This window comes from Anabas testudineus, chromosome 16, assembly GCF_900324465.2.
Source record: "Anabas testudineus chromosome 16, fAnaTes1.2, whole genome shotgun sequence".
In the NCBI taxonomy this organism is placed as follows: Eukaryota; Metazoa; Chordata; class Actinopteri; order Anabantiformes; family Anabantidae; genus Anabas; species Anabas testudineus.
The window spans coordinates 19087548-19107023 of NC_046625.1; the positions used below are offsets into that span (position 1 = coordinate 19087548).

General features: G+C 43.1%; 1 protein-coding gene across 3 annotated transcripts in view; it reads right to left on the reverse strand.

The window, feature by feature from the left end:
* Positions 1-3374: 3374 nt before the first annotated feature.
* Positions 3375-19476, reverse strand: part of rspo2 (R-spondin 2) — a 49660-nt gene continuing 33558 nt past the window's right edge. For all 3 annotated transcript variants that reach the window (XM_026370305.1, XM_026370303.1, XM_026370304.1), the window contains exon 6: positions 3375-4774. In XM_026370305.1, the coding sequence (XP_026226090.1) occupies positions 4659-4774 (116 nt within the window). In that variant the 3' untranslated portion in view covers positions 3375-4658. The remainder of the gene's footprint in view (positions 4775-19476) is intronic.

Genomic DNA, 19476 nt, shown 5'->3' on the forward strand with positions numbered 1-19476 from the left:
CACTGGGCACGCGATGGCTCATTATGCAGTTATTAAAAACAGCACATTACTACAACGTTTATTATCCCGGGCAATCTTATTTGCTCCACCAATGTCATAACTTCCATTTCTGCCATCTGCACTTGGAATGAATGTGTCACATGTGCCACAGTTGCACACTCACACTAAGCTACAGTATGTGAATATAGACCAGAGGTCCCTGCTCCCCTCTTTTCATCCTCTTGCTGTCCTATACATACTGTGTGTGAAATGGATATGCTCATAAGCTATTAAAAAAAGCACAGATTGCTATCACAAATCTCTACAGTGTAGAGTCTACTGGGTCATTTCCTGTTAGTGGTTTCACTTGTTGTGTCTTTGAAGCAGGGTTTAATAATAGGACCCAACAGAACTAATGAAAATGCTCTCTGTCAGATTAAAAGGAAGCTTCAGTCTCAGCCTCCTAACCGCACTGAGGATAAACATTAAAACACACACACACAGTCCACACAGTTTACAGAAGTGGTTTACACTAGGAGGACCATTCCGTCTGATGTGTGGATGACTGCTAACCCTCTTAACAACACTGAGGATACCATCAGTGTCCTGTTTTGCACAAGCAGTAGCAATGAATCACTGGATTGGTGTCGGGGAGAAAGGGTGATGGGAAATAAACAGTCCTATTCACGTCATTCTACTGTATTTCTTTTTTCCATTCCCAACACTGCAATGTACACTTTAGTGGTGCTCTATTTCTGATTTGGGCATCACTGGGACAGCTCTGGCCTGGCTTAAGTCCTACTTGTCTGGACGTACCTTCAAAGTAACTTGACAAGGGCAGCTTTTTAACTCTTACTGCCTCTCCACTGGTGTGCCGCAGGGCTCAGTTCTTGGTCGTCTACTCTTTTCCATCTATACTGAATACCTAGGATGAGAATCATCTTGGCTTGACTACTGCAATGTTGATCCAGATGATCCAAAATGTGACTGCACATCTCATTTTTGATCAGCCAAACAAATTTTTTAGATCTCTGTTCTGGCTTGCTGTAGCTGCTGCATCAGGTTCAAAGCCCTGACCGTTGCCTACAACCCAACACCACTGGCTTACCTGAACTCCCTCATCCTGGTCCCAGGCAAAAGCATTTCAGCTTAGTAGTTCCATGATGGTAGAACGACGTACCCACCTCTGCACACTCAACTGCTTCACACACAGTTTTCAAAAACTTGCTGAAAACAGAACTCTTCTGAATCTTTAGCCGTACTTAAATCTTTCTTTGCTTCTTCTTTAATTCATTAATTTAAAAAAACATGCTGCATTTATACCCCCTGACACTGAAACAGCTCTTTCTAGAGTTCTTCTCATGGCTTAGATATTTTTGCTTGCTTTGTACCTCACTTGTGAGTCGCTTTGGATAAAGCCAAATGACTAAATGTAAATGTAAATGTCTTGTGCCTAATGAATCCACTTCAGTGCAGTTCCTCTCCGTAAGCCTTTAGGTTTAATCCCCCAGTCTGCATCACTGATAGTCTGGCCCAGGGGATGACATCTGTGAATCGTTCATTAACTTGTAACCAGCAGCAGATGTCTCTCCAAACAACTCGCTACATCTATGCCTTATTTAATTCCCTGCAAATCCAATTTTTGCTTTGCTTCTTTGTACTGCTGTGGTGGAAGAACTGACAGCTTAAATTCATGTACAATGTAAAACAATGTAAAAATACACTGTAAAAGGGAAAATTCAAAATTATTCAACAAGTAAAAATGTTTGAAATATGACCAGCAAAATGTGGTTACACTATGACCAATGCATTTTCACAGCTTTGTAGATTCTGCCTCTGCACCTGCTCCATGTCTGATTTACTCATTTCCTGTTGACCCTTTATCCTGCCTGTGTCGAAGTTTACCAAACTATCGTTAAAGGTAAACAGTTTGAACTTGTACCCCACATCTCTGGAGTATTATGTTTGTGCTCTATCTGCTCAGAACCACAGCAGACCCGATGGTAATGTATTGTAATTTACATGTATTTCTTTGCCACCATAGTCAACATAAAAGTGCAGCAGCCAACACAAATAATGTAATGAGAACTCCTCCAGGTGATGTCAATTTTTTTAGATAGAAGCAGAGAGAGATTTAATATTGACTCTCTTCTTCATGAAATATCACAATCACAATGCAAGCCTGTGACTGTATTGAGTCAGCTTTGATTCTGTATGTGATTTATTGTCTCATTTCTCATAATGTCATAATGTCTTGCCAGGTAAAACACAATAGCTACAGCAGCATGGAAAATATACAGAGAATTACCAACATGAGCTGGCTGCTCAAAGTAAGCAACGATGGAAGTTAGCTTTGACTCTGCATCTTATTTATAATGATTTCAGCTCTGCCATCTGACTTGCCTGGAAACCCTTATATTGTATTTTGTCAGTTTTGGAGCTCCATGGTGCAAATGACACTGTGTAAGTGTTGAGCGATGAAAAAGAATAACCTCCTGTGTAAAATACAACCTGCCACTTTGAACACCTGTGAAAGATGTTCAGGCACTTAAATCGCAGTGGATTAGGCCTCAAGATATACACAAGGCGCATAAAGAGTAGGATATTTCAACACTGACAGCCTCCCCATGGAAGTATCATGTGTGATTTCGGGTCCGTGTCTCCCTGGATGATATATGTGACGCAACATGATTCATCTGCTACTGTGCATCCATAAGCTGTCTGGCAGATTTGGAGTTTTTATTTTTTTCTTCTCTCTTTTGCCTCAATGATTACACAGTGTGGATATCATGCTAAATCATCCATGACTTGCATTAAAACATTTGCTCTTTGTCCATCTACCAGGCAGATTGAGCCTAGCGAAGACCTCTATATGTGTTTATTTGATGTTTTGGGGACCATTAAAGTGAGTAAGTGCCACAAGCGTCACATAAAGAGATGATTGAACGTGTGTCCGCGATGAAAGACAAGACTTTGCCTTTGCCAAATATATGTTGTTGAAAATGGATGAACCACCAACGACATGCACTGGTTTTGTAGCATTCATGAGGCTACGTCATAGCGAATTACAAACCCTTAACTGTGCCGTCATGCTGTTAAGGCCCAATCGACCATATCCAATCCTTTGGCCGGAGGTGGCTCTTGTGTCATGCAGTGCAACATGATGGATTTCACAAATGTTTTGGAAAAGTGTACACCAAAGCAAGACAAGGAAACGGCAGTTTCAGAGTTTAGCCACATATATTATAGCCATAGACAATAATGAAAAGCTTCATCATACAGTCACACGAAATGTATTTTAATAAAACACGATGTACACATATGCAGTCCTATGACCATACATTTGCTGGATCCTAATTATTAAACCTAGAATATGTCAAAGCATAGTTTGTCACTTTTTTTTTTTTTATCGTCTTCTTTAAAACATTGAAATCAGTAGATGAGGTCAAATGAATGTAATACAACACTTTGCATGACATCAGACAAAACCTTTTCAACGTGTTAAAGATACGCACTGTTATAAGGAACTCAAAGATTATTTCAGCATATAAGAGTAACAGTATGAGGCAAAAAAAAAAAAATCTCACTGAACAAAAAAAAAAAAGTACAAAATAGAATTAATAAATAAATCAAATATATACCATATAAATGAAATAGCTATGTGGCGGCTATTTATTATTTGTTTTTAATCATTTTAATCTGTAGCTTGGTATTACAACCTTTTTATCTCTAAAACATTTATAACGGTGAACGAGTCAATACTGAAAATACAGTAATAAGCTTTCATATTTAGATAAACTATGTACACATGAGGCTGTTGCCATGCTAGTCGAACAACTAAATTTCTTCTTCTTTTTTTTATCCACACTATACAGTTAGAGCATAAAGCGGTCCGAACGTAAACAGTTTGTGCTGAGAATAAAATACTTTGCAACTATGCATGGTAATTTCTTTAATATTACTCTCAAAAATGTACATAACATAAAGGCCACACATGGGAACACTCCGTCTCCATTTAGAGGAAAGGTGAGGGTAGCTTTGACATAAATATATGAACGAAAGAAGAAAAAAAAAACAGGTCTCTTTCAGTTCAAGATGCTTTTCTTGCTTTTTCTTGTCCATCAGCATCATTTTGCTCTCCTGTCTCTTCATCCTCTGTCCCAGTTCAATCCCCTCCCCTTTTGCAAGCAGTCAGGCTTGCCAACTCCCTCACTAAATCTACTATCCACATCCCTATATGCAGCTCTCCCGTCTCCACAGTCTCTGGTTGGCCCCCCCCCTCCCTCCATCTTCCATCACCCTGGATGGTTAATGACATTTTTAATGACAGGCAATGAGTTCAGTAATGCCAACTGTAAAGGTCCACAAGGCTAGGCAAGGGATGAGGCTGAGGGAACAGAGTCACCTGGCTGCTCACTGCAGCAGCAGGGGGAGAAGCAGTGGGAGGCAGGGGAGTGAAGCATGTGTTTATTGTGTTGAAAGAGATGTCATATGGTAGACATATACTTTTGTAGTGACAGATCTGCAAGTCATTGGCTGATTTCTGGTGGGCGTGGGTGAGAGGTAGGGGAGGGATGGGGATCAGGTAGGGAGGTTATGGGTGTTATGATATAGGATATAGGTGCAGCAGCGGCTAGCAGCTTTGCGTTGCTTCTTTGTTCAATCTGTAGTTTCAGTCCTCACTGGCTTGAGCGTGCAGAAGCCAAGTGGTCACTGTGCTGGTTCTGGGCCCTTAACCGCAGCCTTTGCTTGTTCTTCTTCTTTGGTTCTTTGGGTCGATGCTTTCCTGGACCACCTGGGTGAAACAAGAGAAAGAGACATAGGGGTAATCCCTCGAATCAGTGCTAATCTCAATGGTTGGATTCAAACAAACAACCTTCCTGATCATTAATGGACTTTTAATCGATTCAGTATTTTAATTATGCGTTTGTGCATCACCTAGTTATTGTAAACCTACCAAACTACAGCAATCTCTGGTATCTTTATGCAGGTCTGTTCTACATGTAGAAAAATAGTTCTCATAACCTCGTTGACCTGGCTTTACTATAAAGAGACTGTTGGCAACTGTGTGGTGCTGTACTAAGCTCATTTGCTTTTAGTGCACCAGGGGGAGAGCTGTAGCACTAATAGCCTGCACTCACACTTGAATATTAATCAGTCAGACTCTGGACTGGGGACAGTTTTTCAGTATTATGTTAAATTTGTACCTAATGATCCGCTTAGAACATGTCTCACAAAACAATCACTGATGGAATGATACATATTGAGAGGATTGGTTTTCAAGCAACAGATTAATGACCTGTGAGCTCAATTTCTATTGATTTTACTGTATAACAGTCTGCGAGAGCACAGTCACACTGCGTTTGTTCATGCAGCTTGTTTTGGGCTGGGTGGAACACAAGATTTGGGATGCAACCTTGGATTTAATCACAAATAAGTGCAATGAAAGCTTAGTCAAAGATTTAAGCCTTGAGTATTTGTGGCACATATGGATTCCAAAAAAGCCTCTACAGGAATGTCTGACAAGTTATGCTTTTTGCCAGAAAAAGGCCGCGTTCCCATTTAGAAGTAAAACTATACACTGAGTAAGTATTAAGCATGAGGTCTTAGATAGGTCCAACCCTCAGGTCTGAATATCAGCTTTAAACAAATGTCTGCTCTGCCCAACACTGTCAATGCAACAGAGAGGGAAGATAAATATGGGAAGCTGCATAACTCTCTTTCCAAGTTGGAAAGGTCCCCCAGCCCAAGGTTAATACATCCCAGGTTTCACTGCGATGGGCAAGGCATGCTGGGAACTGACTTCCTGCTCTCATGGAAGCTTGTGTGGTGGAGGTTCTGCACCCACGGCTCTCTCTGTGACAGCGAAAACTCTGGCTACCGAACCACAAGGCAACAGTCTGGCTGCCAAGGCCACAAATAAGATAACGAGGTGTGTGTGCGAGATGCATGTGTGCGAGGGGGGAGTGAGTGCGAGGGAATTTAAGGGAAAAGAAAATCTAATGGAGGGAAAAGTGGAGTAAGGCTTTGGATGATGAGATGCTATCAGGATCCTGATCTAGAGCACAAAGAAACAAGCCACGCTATGGTTCGCTGAGGGGGGAAGCACAGGGAAACGCGAGAGAAAAATAAGCCTTGAATGCAGATTCTCACTGCCTCATTCTGGGTCTTATTACTGCACTTGTTCGAGCTGTTTCCCTCGTGAAACGCAGGTAACGGTGTGTAAAATGTGGCATTATCTCTACTTGCCTTCTCATATGTGCTGGCATTGTGGTGACATTTTAAGCACCCCCCTCCCACAAAAGACCCATTTCCCATTCTCAGGGCCACACTGAGAGGTAGATTAGAAAATATCCACTCGTTTAAGCTGACATGCATGAAAAAGCGAGATATTGCTCTGCTAATAGGGTCTCCCAGTGGATAATACAGATGCATGCAAACATCAAACCGTCTCACAGCTATTTCCTGCAATTAATCTAATCTTGTTATTTTGAGTCGCACTGCCAATCGGAGCCATGACAATGAAGCACACAGCTCACACACAGGTCCTAGTTAAACGTCAGCCTTTTCAAAGCAAACTTCACATCACTCCCATCCAAATCTCACGCTCTTCAGTTGAAAAATATTACAAGAAGACAATGCCACTTTTTTTTTTTATAATGTGAGTGTTATTAACAGTACAATAATGTTTGTTAAAGTGAATCTGGAGCTAAAAGGCATTTGGCCTATATGTTGAGTTTCCTAATTGCTTTTAAAAGAGGTAATTTTCATTCAAAACAGCGTTGCTAGGTGCTTGATAAACAGGTCCCTCTGTGCAATCAGCTCAAGTCGAATTACATTTGACGGCAATAAAGCACATGGTGCAGCATTAAACTCCTTCTGTAACGAGGGAAAGCCCTCGTGGGCCATTCCTTGAACGCAAGGCTGCATTTAAACTGAAAAAGTCTGCATTTACAGCAATTGCTTGAAACACAAATAAATATGTGAAAGTCGAGTTAAAAAGTAGTTTTCCTGGCTTGTTCAGTCTGGGCAGCACATCTGTAATCCAAAGAGTTTTATACGTTTCACATTTGAAACACACACTCTTACAGTATAGAGAATACACAGCATGTAGACAGAGTGACCAAAGTGTGACGTACAGACGTAGTTCCCAGACTCATTTTACATTCTTAGGACAACTTAGTGACTACTGCCGAGCCAATCATCACTGCTATCCTTTCTTTTTTCCATACTTCTTCGTATAACAAGCTGCAACATATTGTTCATGTAAAGCAAAAGAGCCTATTAACACATTTGGTGAATCGAGCTTATAGATCAGATTAGGCCTGAATCTCTTAAACGATATAAAACTCAGTTAGCTTATGTAAACATTACATGTAGTTACTTATTTTTCTCTACCCTTAAAACATATTTACATTCATGATATTAAATTAACAGGGTATGATATATTAGGTGGCCAGACAGACATTTAATCTTAATAATTACACATTGGAGGATTTTTCCAAGATGTATTCATAAATGGGTAAAGACAGAGTGAGGTTTCAGGGAAAAGTATTAACCTAAAAAGGAATAAAACGAAGGCATTACAACCTTTTTTTAATGTTACACAGTTTCCCAGCCTGTCTTAAACATGTTAAGCCCTTTTCCTCAACTTCACTGCTTCAGCAGTTACCGCTCTACAGCTTTGTTGGGAACTAGTTTCCAGTGCTTTTTCATTTTCCTTGTTGTGCCTTTAGCTGTGTAGCAAGTTGATGACAGCTGTCAAGACAGTTACCATGCTACACAGGGGATATACAAAACAAAGTCTTTACAGCCGGAACCAAATACACTGCACAAGCTGATCCCTGATGCTTTCCAGTCAGTGCTTTTAAACTGTAGCTGTATAAATAACCAGATTCTGGTTATTATTAAGAGACTGTACAGTATCCAGAGCACTGATAGCTCCACTCCATACTGCAGCTCTGCTATACAGAAAACCTTAGCCATCACAGACCTTCCTCCATCCTGGAAGATTTATTCTGTTTGTTAAATTATGATATATGATATTGACGAGTTCAGTTTGTTTTTTTGTTATGGAGCCACCAGATTCCCTGTAGAAACTGAATACTTCTCCATTCCAGTGCTATCTGTACTTTACAAGGTTCAGGTCACACTCCCCAGACTAATTCCTGGCGCATCAAAAGCTATTTTAGACCATATTTCATAACCCAGTCTCAACGCTGACAGCTAGAGGGCAACCAATCCCCACATAAGCCCCTTCCCCCTGCATCTGATACAATCCTGGTGAGATGCTCTATCATGTCTCCCATTTAGCCTTTCCTCAGGGCACTGTGCACTCCGAACGCTGAGTTTTCATCGTCTCATATTTATGACCAATGTAATCACTTAAGCTGATTACCAGGGTTCACAGAGGAAACAGTTTAATTTGCCTGGAAAGAAATGATTAAGCCATCTCAATTGCTTTCAAAACCAAGAACAAATTCATAAATCTCAGAGCATGTACAGATAATTTTGTCTTGGAAGGCACAGTAGGTTTCAAACCATTTTCGGTCTTTGTTTAGCATTGTAACTGGCACAGTAAGGATCAAATCAAAGGAGTATGGCTTTTATCAGAAAAATTGAATCCGTCCTTATACTTTTCTTTCCGTTTTGGCTGCATCTAGTATCACAACAGAAAACCACAATTTGCCGATGTTTAGTTTTCCTTCCTAGATATGATCATCCTCTGCCAGCTTCACGTTTGTGTTTGAGCTGGAAATGAAATGTAAATCAAACAAACAAACAAACAGAAAAAAAATCTCAAGAGCAAATCAAAATGTTTTGTATTTAGTAAATCAGAAGCAGAGCCTGTGGTGGGACTGTCAAACACGACCTTTGTGGAATTCTTCCCTCTTTGTGTGAGTGTGCGTAAATGTGAGCCAGCGACTGGGAGCTTCTACATATCACCTATGTGAGCTTGAGAAATACTTAGTGTCATTCATAATATTTTTCAGCTGTCAAACCAGTGAGCAAAGAAATATTAAATTCCTCTGCACGCCCTGTGGTGGACGTTCCTCAGTCCGCAGCTTTTGCTTTCTCTTACCCATCGTTCTCCCTTTTCCACTGTCCATGTCGCTACGATGCCATCTGAGGTTCTCAGCAATAATAAAGCTGACTGCATGTTGTGGTTCCAGCTAAGAGTTAAGCACTATTACACGTATCATATTATTAGGCTCACACTCCAGAATAATATCTCCTTGCGGAACAGCAATATGACTACTTGTCCAACTGATGCACTGAAAGATAATCAGTCAAATCCATATCCAGAGGGAAGGAAGCCAAAGCCAAAGCACCCTTCATTTGTGTCAAAGCTAATATCTTTGTTTTGGAAAAAGGGATCAAACTCAAGAATATGTATGAGTTTGCACGAGAGAAAGTCAGCATTATGCAATAGCTTTTTATTCCTCTGAAGCTTTTTGTCACTGAACGACATTTCAGGAAATTTCTAAACTAAAGAAAACATACTTTTTATTTCCCTCGGCTGGCCCTTAGGCTACTGTGGGTTATCAACACGTTCTTGTACATTACACAATCAGAGGCCACGACCTGCTAAGAAAGAGAACAGTGATTTCATCCACTAACGGCTCCGGCGGCAGCGCAGGAATCGAAGGCCTAATCTTATCTCCATTGCTTGTGGTTTGAAAAAAAAAATCGATGGGTGACCTCGAGAAGGCATTAAGACATACGGTAAATGGGATCCTATACTGCTGAAAACTCTCCCTAGCTCTCCTGTTACCCCATCCCTCCACTCAACGTAGACAAGCAATAACTTTCATAGGACGGTAGGAAAGGTGGGGGGGGGGGGTTGGGACAGAAGAAACGAAACACAACAAAACACAACAAACATCCGAACAATTTTGAAGAAGATTCGGGTGGACTTAAGGACGGTAAAGCTGGAATTTTTGGCGGCTCATCTTTTTCATAAACAGGCCAAAGCTGGGAGGCCATTATTTGTGAGGGAAGGAGAGAACTACTGGCGCCAGTGAGATTTGATTTCAGTGGCAGAAATTGGATTAGCAGCCATTAAGGGCCTCCTCACACATACATTTATAATGCTGTGAAGGGGAAAGGATCTGTAGCCAGCCAGTGCTCTCTTTACTCACACACCGGCAACTCCTCTGTCTGGGAAAAGGTTACGGACTCTGACATTGCCCTATACTGCTGCAACTTAGTTTTCACTTGATTTATAGGTGGGACACAGTTGCATGACCTCAAGTGATCCATAGTTCATTAAGGCGTAGGCCAGAGGTAGGCCAAAAACTTTTAATGCCGCTGTGTTCTGCTGTCTGCAGGGAAATGGCGCAGAAGGGGGATTTGACACTTGAGGCGGAGGAGAACGCACTACAGATGAAAAGTATTGCTCGAGTGTAAAAAGGCAGAAATTTGTAACAGACACTGGCCGGGATGAAAGTTAAAAAGCTACAATTTGAGATGAAAACTACTGGGAAATACTGCGGCAGAGACACAGACGTCAGATGTAGGGGGAAAAAAAGAAACCAGCCTTTTGACAGAGAGGACAATCATTTACAAGAAGCTCATCTTGCCAACCAACTGACAAGAGGCTCTCTGCACAGCGTCACTTAGCCCTAACAAGGTTACCCTGGATCACACTCTTTCATTCACTCTTTCATTCTGTTGCTCCTTTTCCCCTACGCTCTGCTTACTATCACCGCGCTGCTAGGCGAGAATGATTTAAAACATATGCATTCCGATTTAAAAAGCCAATGTTGGGATTAGGTCGGTCATTATTTTCTCATCTGTGATCCACGGGAGGATCGGCTTGGAGATTAAAAAAGCAGGTTAGCTCACCGCTCCGCTCTTTGATGATTGGTTTCAGTGACAGTAAGTTAAAGCGAAAACCCAACTCGGGGCTTAATGTCTCTAAGCTGACAAGCCCCGGTAAAACATGCATGAATGACAAGGTGATTAATATGTCCGATGGTCAGTGCTGACAGAGTGATTTTTCTCCTCTGGAGAAGGTCAATCACACCAGCGAGAAGCAGCCGCAGCCTGCCTAGGAAGGCTACAGGACTGATGATGACCCTGCACATTTGTTTCATCACTCTGTTGTCCTGTGCCTTGCTCTGCTGCTTTTTACAATATGGCAACTGTTCCCCTGTGCTGTTTATCTTACCACCTCTGGCTCGAGTGCTAAGAGGTAGGTTATCAAATTCAAACAGGTGCTTTTTATTCTTGGAAATCTTTTTCCAACATTAATTTCTATTATGAAATTCTTTTGTCACTTTACACGCAAATTAAATTCCCATGAAAATATTATTCTCTCCGTTGAGCATATGCTTCATCCTTACGAGAACTGGTCTCAGCAACAACAGCTAGTCTTCATCATCCAGTGGTAAAGCGGTTCAGCCATTATTCCTAAATGTCTGGTGGGGGTATCAGACACCGAGAAGAAGAAATTAGGTCTGAGGAGTTAAATTGTATGACGTTATATGGTTTCTGGGCTGTGACATCCTGCCAACTGTTCAGTTGGAGCTGCCAAAACGTAAAGACTTGTAGTTCAAATTTAAAGCAGAAATCCGTATGCACAGTGTCGCCCCCTGCAGCAGTGAGAGGCTATTGGACTGGGAGCCTGCTGTTTACTGTATCTGACTCACATTTGATAACCACTCCTCATTTTTTGGTTGGAGACTTCTTTTCACTAAATGGGTCTGTTCTGTATTGCAGTGGCTTCACACGACCCACGGTGTCATGAGGGGTAAAGTCAGCAGCCAGGCAGTTAACAGGCATCACGACTGGCCCACTGAGTCTGATGCGCCTTGAAACCACAGGACTCGGGGAGAAGTGAGCAGCCCCCTCTGCGGTCTGCTATCTCCCGACTGACTCATCGACACATCTGGGCCTAAGTATGGGGCTCTCCTGCCCCAGGGGCACTTGGGTAAATGAGGGATAATTAGCTTTAGTTGACTTTAATGAATGGCTTAATGTTGTGTTTCATTTCTGATGACAAAAATATAAAGCTCAGCTCTTATCAAAGGGAGGCCCCGCGCTGATGTTCCTAAAGGCTTGCCGCTGGTGTGGGGTTGTTTGTTTTTGTATTTGTTGTGTGCATGGGGGCGAGGCAGAGTAAGCTGAAGATAGCTGCAGCATATGAGGGAGTGGTTTCGAATGTGACCGCAGATCCAAAGATCAGGAAACCTGCTGGGAGATACAGCAGGGTATCTATCATTCTAGCTGGGAAGTTACTACAGATGTGTTTGTGCTTTACTCAAAGGCTAGAAGAGCCATAGCACTCCACTTTGATTTGCACGTCTTCTATACTAAGATGCGATCTCTATAAACGCTTTGATCCATCTCATAATTCCCACATGCTGTGATACAAAGCAGGAAGTGTCTCACAGAGTTATGATAGTCATCTATCTTAGTTTCCGATAAGTGTATTGCATTGAGCCAATGAAATAAATCATTCCCAATAGACACAAGATCCAGCATGGATTTATTTGTTCTATTCAATCTTTGATGACAAGCTGCTCTCAAGTACTTCTGATGTAACTGTCATAAACATTTCCCTCTTCCGACGCTGATGCATCACTTGCTGCTGCAGCTCAATATACTTCATTATCTTTGCTGTGCCATTATTAAGTAAAAGCTAATAAAACTGAGCTTGGCAGCTCAGTTTAGTACTTTTACACACTCTACTCTTTCACCAATCTTCCTCCCTGTGTAAAAAAGCATCCCTCTTGAATTAACTGTGCACTTTCAAAAGCTGATGGTGGATCAAGGCAGGAAAAGCACATCCTGCGATGGAGGTGACCTCTTCACAGTGCTATTGAGAAAATGTTTGGAACACTTATTTATCTGAGGAGGTGAATCTGCATTTCCAGGACCTGTTGAGAATAATATAAGCCTAGGCCTCAGGCAAAGGGGAGGTTTATGTGGCTCAACCCCCTCCGATGAGCCTCTAGGTCTTCACGAAAAATCCCTCTACATTGCAGCACATCCAACCCACTTTATGGAAGGAAATAAAATGGTTGTTAACAAGGCCAAGGGGGAGCGTGCAATAAGGTTCCCTAAGAGTACAGGGCTTTCTGCACCCCTTTGGGGTACAGTGGAGGCAGGAAAGATGAGGATCACTACAAACTAGTTTTGCATTATTGATATTTGTAGTTTTGTATTTGGTCAGCACTTTGTGCTTTTACAGCTTCTCATTAATTAATTCATATTCACACACACACCGATGGCAGAGCTATGCAGCTGACCTGATTCACCAGGGGCAACTTGAGGTTCATTATCTTGCCATGTGACAGGAGCGCTACCTCCTGAGCCACATTCCGCACGCCACCCCTTCCAAAACCAAAACAGCAACTGCAAACTTATGGCATAGATCAAACTGAGCATGAATGCATATTTAGCTGGCCCTTAAACTGATTAGAGCTACAACATGATTAATCTAGCTCAATTAGCTCGCTATCTGCAGCAGATACAATCAGACAGTGACGGCCTGTTTTGGTCTTCTTCTGTCTGAACTTAAGAAGCCCGACTTTCAAATGTTCCACGCAAGAACAGAAAGTCTAATAGATGTAGAATCTTCTAACAATCACTTCTGTTCATGAATTAGTATTTCAGATTGGTGCGTGTTCATATGTATACACACACTCTTTAACTGCACCGGGTTTGCGTCCTCCTCATCTCAGTGGGTCTGTAAGGGAATGGCGGAGGATATAGGAGGAAATTGTCCAGCAAGATTCCCTCTTCATATCTCATTTCTGCAAGTTCTTTCATCCCGTCTACTGTGAAACTCCAAGAGGAAATCCCTCACATGTGTGAACACGGAGCACAACTGTCCTAAAACAGGACCAGACCCTAACGAGCAGGGAGCCAAGTTAAGTCAGACAGGCTTAGACACCAAAAGAGAGACAGGGGCCATCAGGATCATGCTGCAATGCCCGTGCAATGACTAGCGATGAGGGAATCAAGTCTGGCCTGAGCTTTTTGTTTTCTTTGATTGTTCCACTAACCCTCTAAGGGCGCTGTTATTCAGTGCTCTCTGATGATCCAACAGGCTGCACATATTTTTTGATATAAATAGTTCATTAGTCACAGCAGACGAAAGGTGGAGGGAGGGGGATTGTTTTGTGATTGTGTTTGCAGAGCTCCTGTTGCACTGTGAGAGAGGTTAAGCCAATTCAGGAAGGGCTTGATCCTCTCTAAGGCCTGTGCAGCATCAAACGCTTGTCAAACACCAGGCAGACAGACAGCTGAGTGGCTCTGACACATCTGATCACAGACACAGGCAATAAGAGTCAGCGCCACTCAGCTCCTCAATCCAGGCACCACTCTCACTCTCTTGTCAATAATCCCCCTTCAACTCACTGAAACACAAACAGAGGGCTTTGAAGCATATGGCAGACATTTTCTTGTTGCTTTTAGCCGCGTATGATTACAGTGCAATTTCAATGGTCATTTCAGGGTCTCACTTTGCAATGCAGAGGTTTGTGTACTGCACAAGGTAGCGGCATCGGAGATGCACTAAGAGAAGGAGAAATGAGAGAAATCAAAGGGTGACTTACGCCCCCGCTAATCTGAAAGAACAGTCTAAAGGCCTGTTAGGATCATGGTCTTGAACCCTACCACCCAGTGGGAAGGATAATTTATGTTGGAATGGATGATCTTGTCTTGACATTTTTCTTAGAGATTAATTATAGAAGCATTTAAAAGGCCATTTTCTTATGTTACGAAACATTACAAAAATTATGTAGTGCTCCTAGAAAAAAAAAACTTAAGGAAAAAGGTAAAATCTTATGCTTTGTGTACACATGATCTGTGTGAAGCATTATATTGATCAAATAAAATATACTACATAGTTCCTCAGTTGAATATCATGCACATAAGATTGGACTGAAACACAGCAAAAGGGTTAACAATCATGATACGGTTATTTTATTGAACATATCTGTTTAGTGGACAAAACTTCTATTAATTGAGGTTTACACTATATGTCCATGAAGAATGTATAAATATCTAGCTTTTTCTTGAACTCACTGATAACCTCAGATTGGCCAGTGGAAGCTAGATGGTGCTTATGTGTAATGCAGTGAGAAAACTTGTTGAGGTCGTGAACTTGTGATAATGTCTTTGCACCTTTTAAGGTGCAACTGTTAATGCACAGTGTGACATCATTGTGTGGAGAGTGTAGCGCTCTACAGTCGTAGAACACTAGAGTTGGTCCTGGCCTCTACTTGCCACCATGTTTTAAGTCTTTATCACCTTTGTATTTGTTACTGTTAGTTCACAAGAAACCCACCCTGGGCACACAGCGAAGGGCCAGCGGGCCTAAACCTGCTGCTTTGTTATGTCTGCATGTCGTTACTGGGTCCACGCTCATGGACATGAGAGGGTCACAAGCCACAGCCTCTCTCTGAATCACCAGCTGTAATTAAGAGCTGTGATGTCTCTATAAAGATACCCAAAGTGAGAAAGAGAGAGAAGCAGGGTAGAAAGAGGAGAGGAGAGGAGAGGAGAGGAGAGGAGAGGAGAGGAGAGGGGCTTCTGGTGACTGAGCCAGTGCAACTGTGCACCAGATGTTTTCAGACTACCCCATTCGGCTCCTTGCCTTCCTTCTTCTCTCCTCCAGCCAGACCACTGGAGAGGGACGACTCCAACGAACGCAGCGCTGCTCCGAACAATGTGCGCCACGCGAACATGTCTCTCTTCTGTGGCATGCACGCTGGCTCGTCAGACAGCCACGCAACGTGATATGTGATACATGACTGAAAGAGTGTCATTCGAGTGCGAGACAGGAAAAGAGAATGGAAACACGAACGAGGAAAAGAGTAGATAATGTGGTGACTTCATCCTGTGAGGTCTGTTTTATTTGTGCGTCGGTGTCTATTACGTGTTTCTCACACTCTGGCTGTGTAAATAAGTGTGTGTGTGTGTGTGTGTGTGTGTGTGTGTGTGTGTGTGTGTGTGTGTGTGTGTGTGTGCATCCTTGTGTGCTTGGTGTGGTGTAGATGTGTAGATGAAAGCAGTAGCGGCCCACAGGTCCCTGGCAGCAGAACCGGACTGGAGGTCTGGCAGACATAGAGAGGAGGTGCATGGATGCAGTATGATCAGTCAGATCCCACTCTGACCAGCACGGACTGTTTAAATATGAGGTGACAAACCTCCAAACAGTAGCCTACTGGAAAGTAGGGTTAGACTGAGATGGGCACTAGATATTACTGGACTGCTCTGACGCAGGAAACTACACCATTTTCCTGCTGCAAAAACCTTCAGTAAAATAAGAACTTTAAACATGTCAGGTTGGAGAAGACTCTATAACTCCATTTGGACCAAGGCACACTGCAAATCCATATCAATGATATTAAGCAACGTGAGCAGGTTCCATTTTGTGTTTTACAGATTGCCACCACTGAAGCTGTCCTCTGAAAACCTTTAGCACCTCACTGTATCGATTTGTCTCTTAAGCTTTCTGATGTAAAATAAGAAGGTAATAAAAAGCTGCAGTCAGGGGCAAGACACCATCTAATCACACACGGACAATCTCTGGCTGGCAATGATGAGATATTTCAGAAAGGACCAAGAAGAGCGTCATATACGAGTCCAAAGGTCTGATCGCAAGCTGTTGCCATCCATCCCTGTAAAGAGACAGACCATGTCTCAACTGCTGTAAAAAATCATAGGGTGTAACAGCACAAACTGCCTGTTCGCTTTACGGCCCGGACCGAGTCATGGGCAATATCAAACCATATACTGCACAGCGGGGGGAAATAGCTCCCGTTTGTGGGGCATGAGAACATGAAAACATTCTACTTCTGTACAGTATCCCCCCTCCTCCTCCTCCTCCTCCGTCCTCCTTCCCCCTCCCGTTTGCTGCCACTTTGTTTGTTTGTGTACGTCTGCTTTTGATGGGGATGTTGATGTCGGCCCATATGCCTCATTTCCTCTGCCAGAAGACGACAACGAAATGGAAACCTTGTAACCAAGTCACACTCTGAACACCGGAAAGATTTTCGCAAATGACTAATTTAAGTTCTTATTTTTTTAGAGACATTTTCAGAACCATTTTACAGTAAAGTGAGTCGAGCAAACACGAGGACGGCTCAACGGTATCTCATGTGTGTACACGAGTCTACGAAAGACAGTTCACCAAAACCGCAACTCAACTGGGCCAAAGAGTGTGAAAAAAAAACCCTTCACTTGTACCCCCCCTCCTTTCTTCCTGCTTGGAAAAGACCAGATGACAATAATGTGGAGTACGGAGCACCACTGACCCCTCCTCTTCCATCCCCCTCCTTCCATCCCTCCACCCCCTGGTCTTTGAAGGGCCTCCACATGTTTATGGCTCATGCCTGTGGTATGACGATGGATTCTCCATATAAAAGCCAGCAGGATCATGGGGTGTTTCAAATATTGCTCTCTGAAGACAGTTGCTGACAAAATGACAGCAGCCATTGGTCAGAGAGCAGGGGCACTTAGTGGGAAGCTAATCAGAGACGCACCCCCGTCCCTCCTTCCAAAATAAGGAATGTACCCAGGGCAGAGATCTCTCAGAGACTACTGGTTATGACTTTCTTTTCTGATGGAAGATTTAACACCGCCAAACTGCATGAGAGGCAGAAAAATAAACCAGAGAGTTTGGTTCGAGACCATCAACATTAAGCAAGTGTTGATTGGCTGTCCAGACATATGCCTAGATAATTAATTTTCATGTGGTTGGGAGATATGAAACATAAGTGCAGACACAAGGAGAAAAAAGAATAATATATAGCAGAAATGTGAAAATATGCAACTGGGATAGCTGAAACAGGACTGTGACCGCAGCGTTGACCATAACTGCCACTGGCACAGGGACGCTGGAGACCTGGCCAAGTCAGTGACAGGTTGATGTGTCTTTCCTCTTCGACCGTATGCTTATTCACTACAGCAGAGTGCAGAGCTTCCAAAATCCTTCCTGTCATCTCGGCTTTACAGTTTCACAGTCGTGTGTGAGGAAATGATCATTAAGTGTCTGTTCGTAATAGGAGTCCTTTTTCGCAACTCGATCTGGGTGATGTTAAATGAAATCAATGAATTCTACAAGCACGAGATGTGGGTGGTGCTGGGAGGGGTCGTCACAGTCAGACCCCAACCCCATGCCCTGTGTCCGGAGCCAGGCCATCCATGCTGTCTAAAGGAGGCAGGATACTTCTGAGGCCCTTTCACCAGCTACTGTGTCAGCCCCTATGGAGCGGCCTTATTAAATGAAGATTAAGCAGTTGCTCCCCCAGTCACAACAGGCTGTGGTGTGAGGCACACATAATTACTATGACAGGGTGGCTGCCAATTAGTGCTCTCCTTCTGTCCTGGGAAAATGCTCCTCATGCTTCTCCCGCTGGCGGGAAGAACTTATCCGGATTGTCTGTGATATTATCCAGGCCGGAGATCGCCGTTAATCACCACCCGTCATTCCACTGTGGCAGAAATCCTAGCAGGACTTGTCATCTGTGCACCAGCCCTCCCATCCAAAAGTCCTGACTTCCCGTAGAGCACACCCGGTGAACATTAATTGGAATAATGAGATAAGTACATGAAGGAACACGAGTGCAAACCTCTGTTCTCAAGTGCTATGAGTAAAGTTCAAAGTAGTGGCTCGAGTGGAGCTCTGTCTCGAAAAGACTGCACCACGAGCTTCTACAGAGACAACAAGAACATGCTCCGTCAATTAGCCTCAGGTTGCAAGTGTGCGTCTGCTTTAAAAAAAAAAAAAAAGGCCAGTCGGATTGTAGAAGGCTACAGCTGACAAAAACACATCCAGGACTCAGCTCTCCAAGCCAAACACAGGCCAGACTGTGATGCGATCACATCATCGTGTGTAACTAAAAAGCTCACAAGTGAATGGCATCTTTCGCCAGAGCTTAAGCCTCTTGGCTCTGCGAGTATAAACACCAAAATTGTGTGTCACGTGCTCACACGCGTGCACACGCATTAACTGCTAGTTTGTATGCAAATACTGCCACAAACCAGAATTGTATGGTGTCTCGAGCGGCGTGATCTGCAGACAAGGCGGTTGAGCTTCCTCCGGATTTGAGGCAATCGCTCTTCGCTCTGTGCATCATTTTTACAGGAGCAGAGACTTTGCAGCAGATGGTTTGCAGACAGACGAGGACCAGGAGGTCCGCAGTACTGTGGATTCACCGCAGAACCAGACTGGTTTCAGACAGAACCTGGCATAAATCCCACCAGTCAACCAAATCCTCCTGGGGTTTGGTTGATCCGGGGCGGAGCTGGGTTTACTTTGGTCCCCTGCACCAGACTGTAGGTGCTTGAGGGGTAAATCAAATGCCAGCCTCTCTCCCTCTCTGTCATGTCCAATGGCCTTACATACAGACAAAGATCTTGCAGGGCCTTATAAGGTGGTAAACCAAGTCTGGATGGGTTTATCCTCTTCTAGCCGGCTGCCACAAAACGTGCAATAAAACGTATTTATCCAAGGTTTCAAATAGATTCCAATGGGAA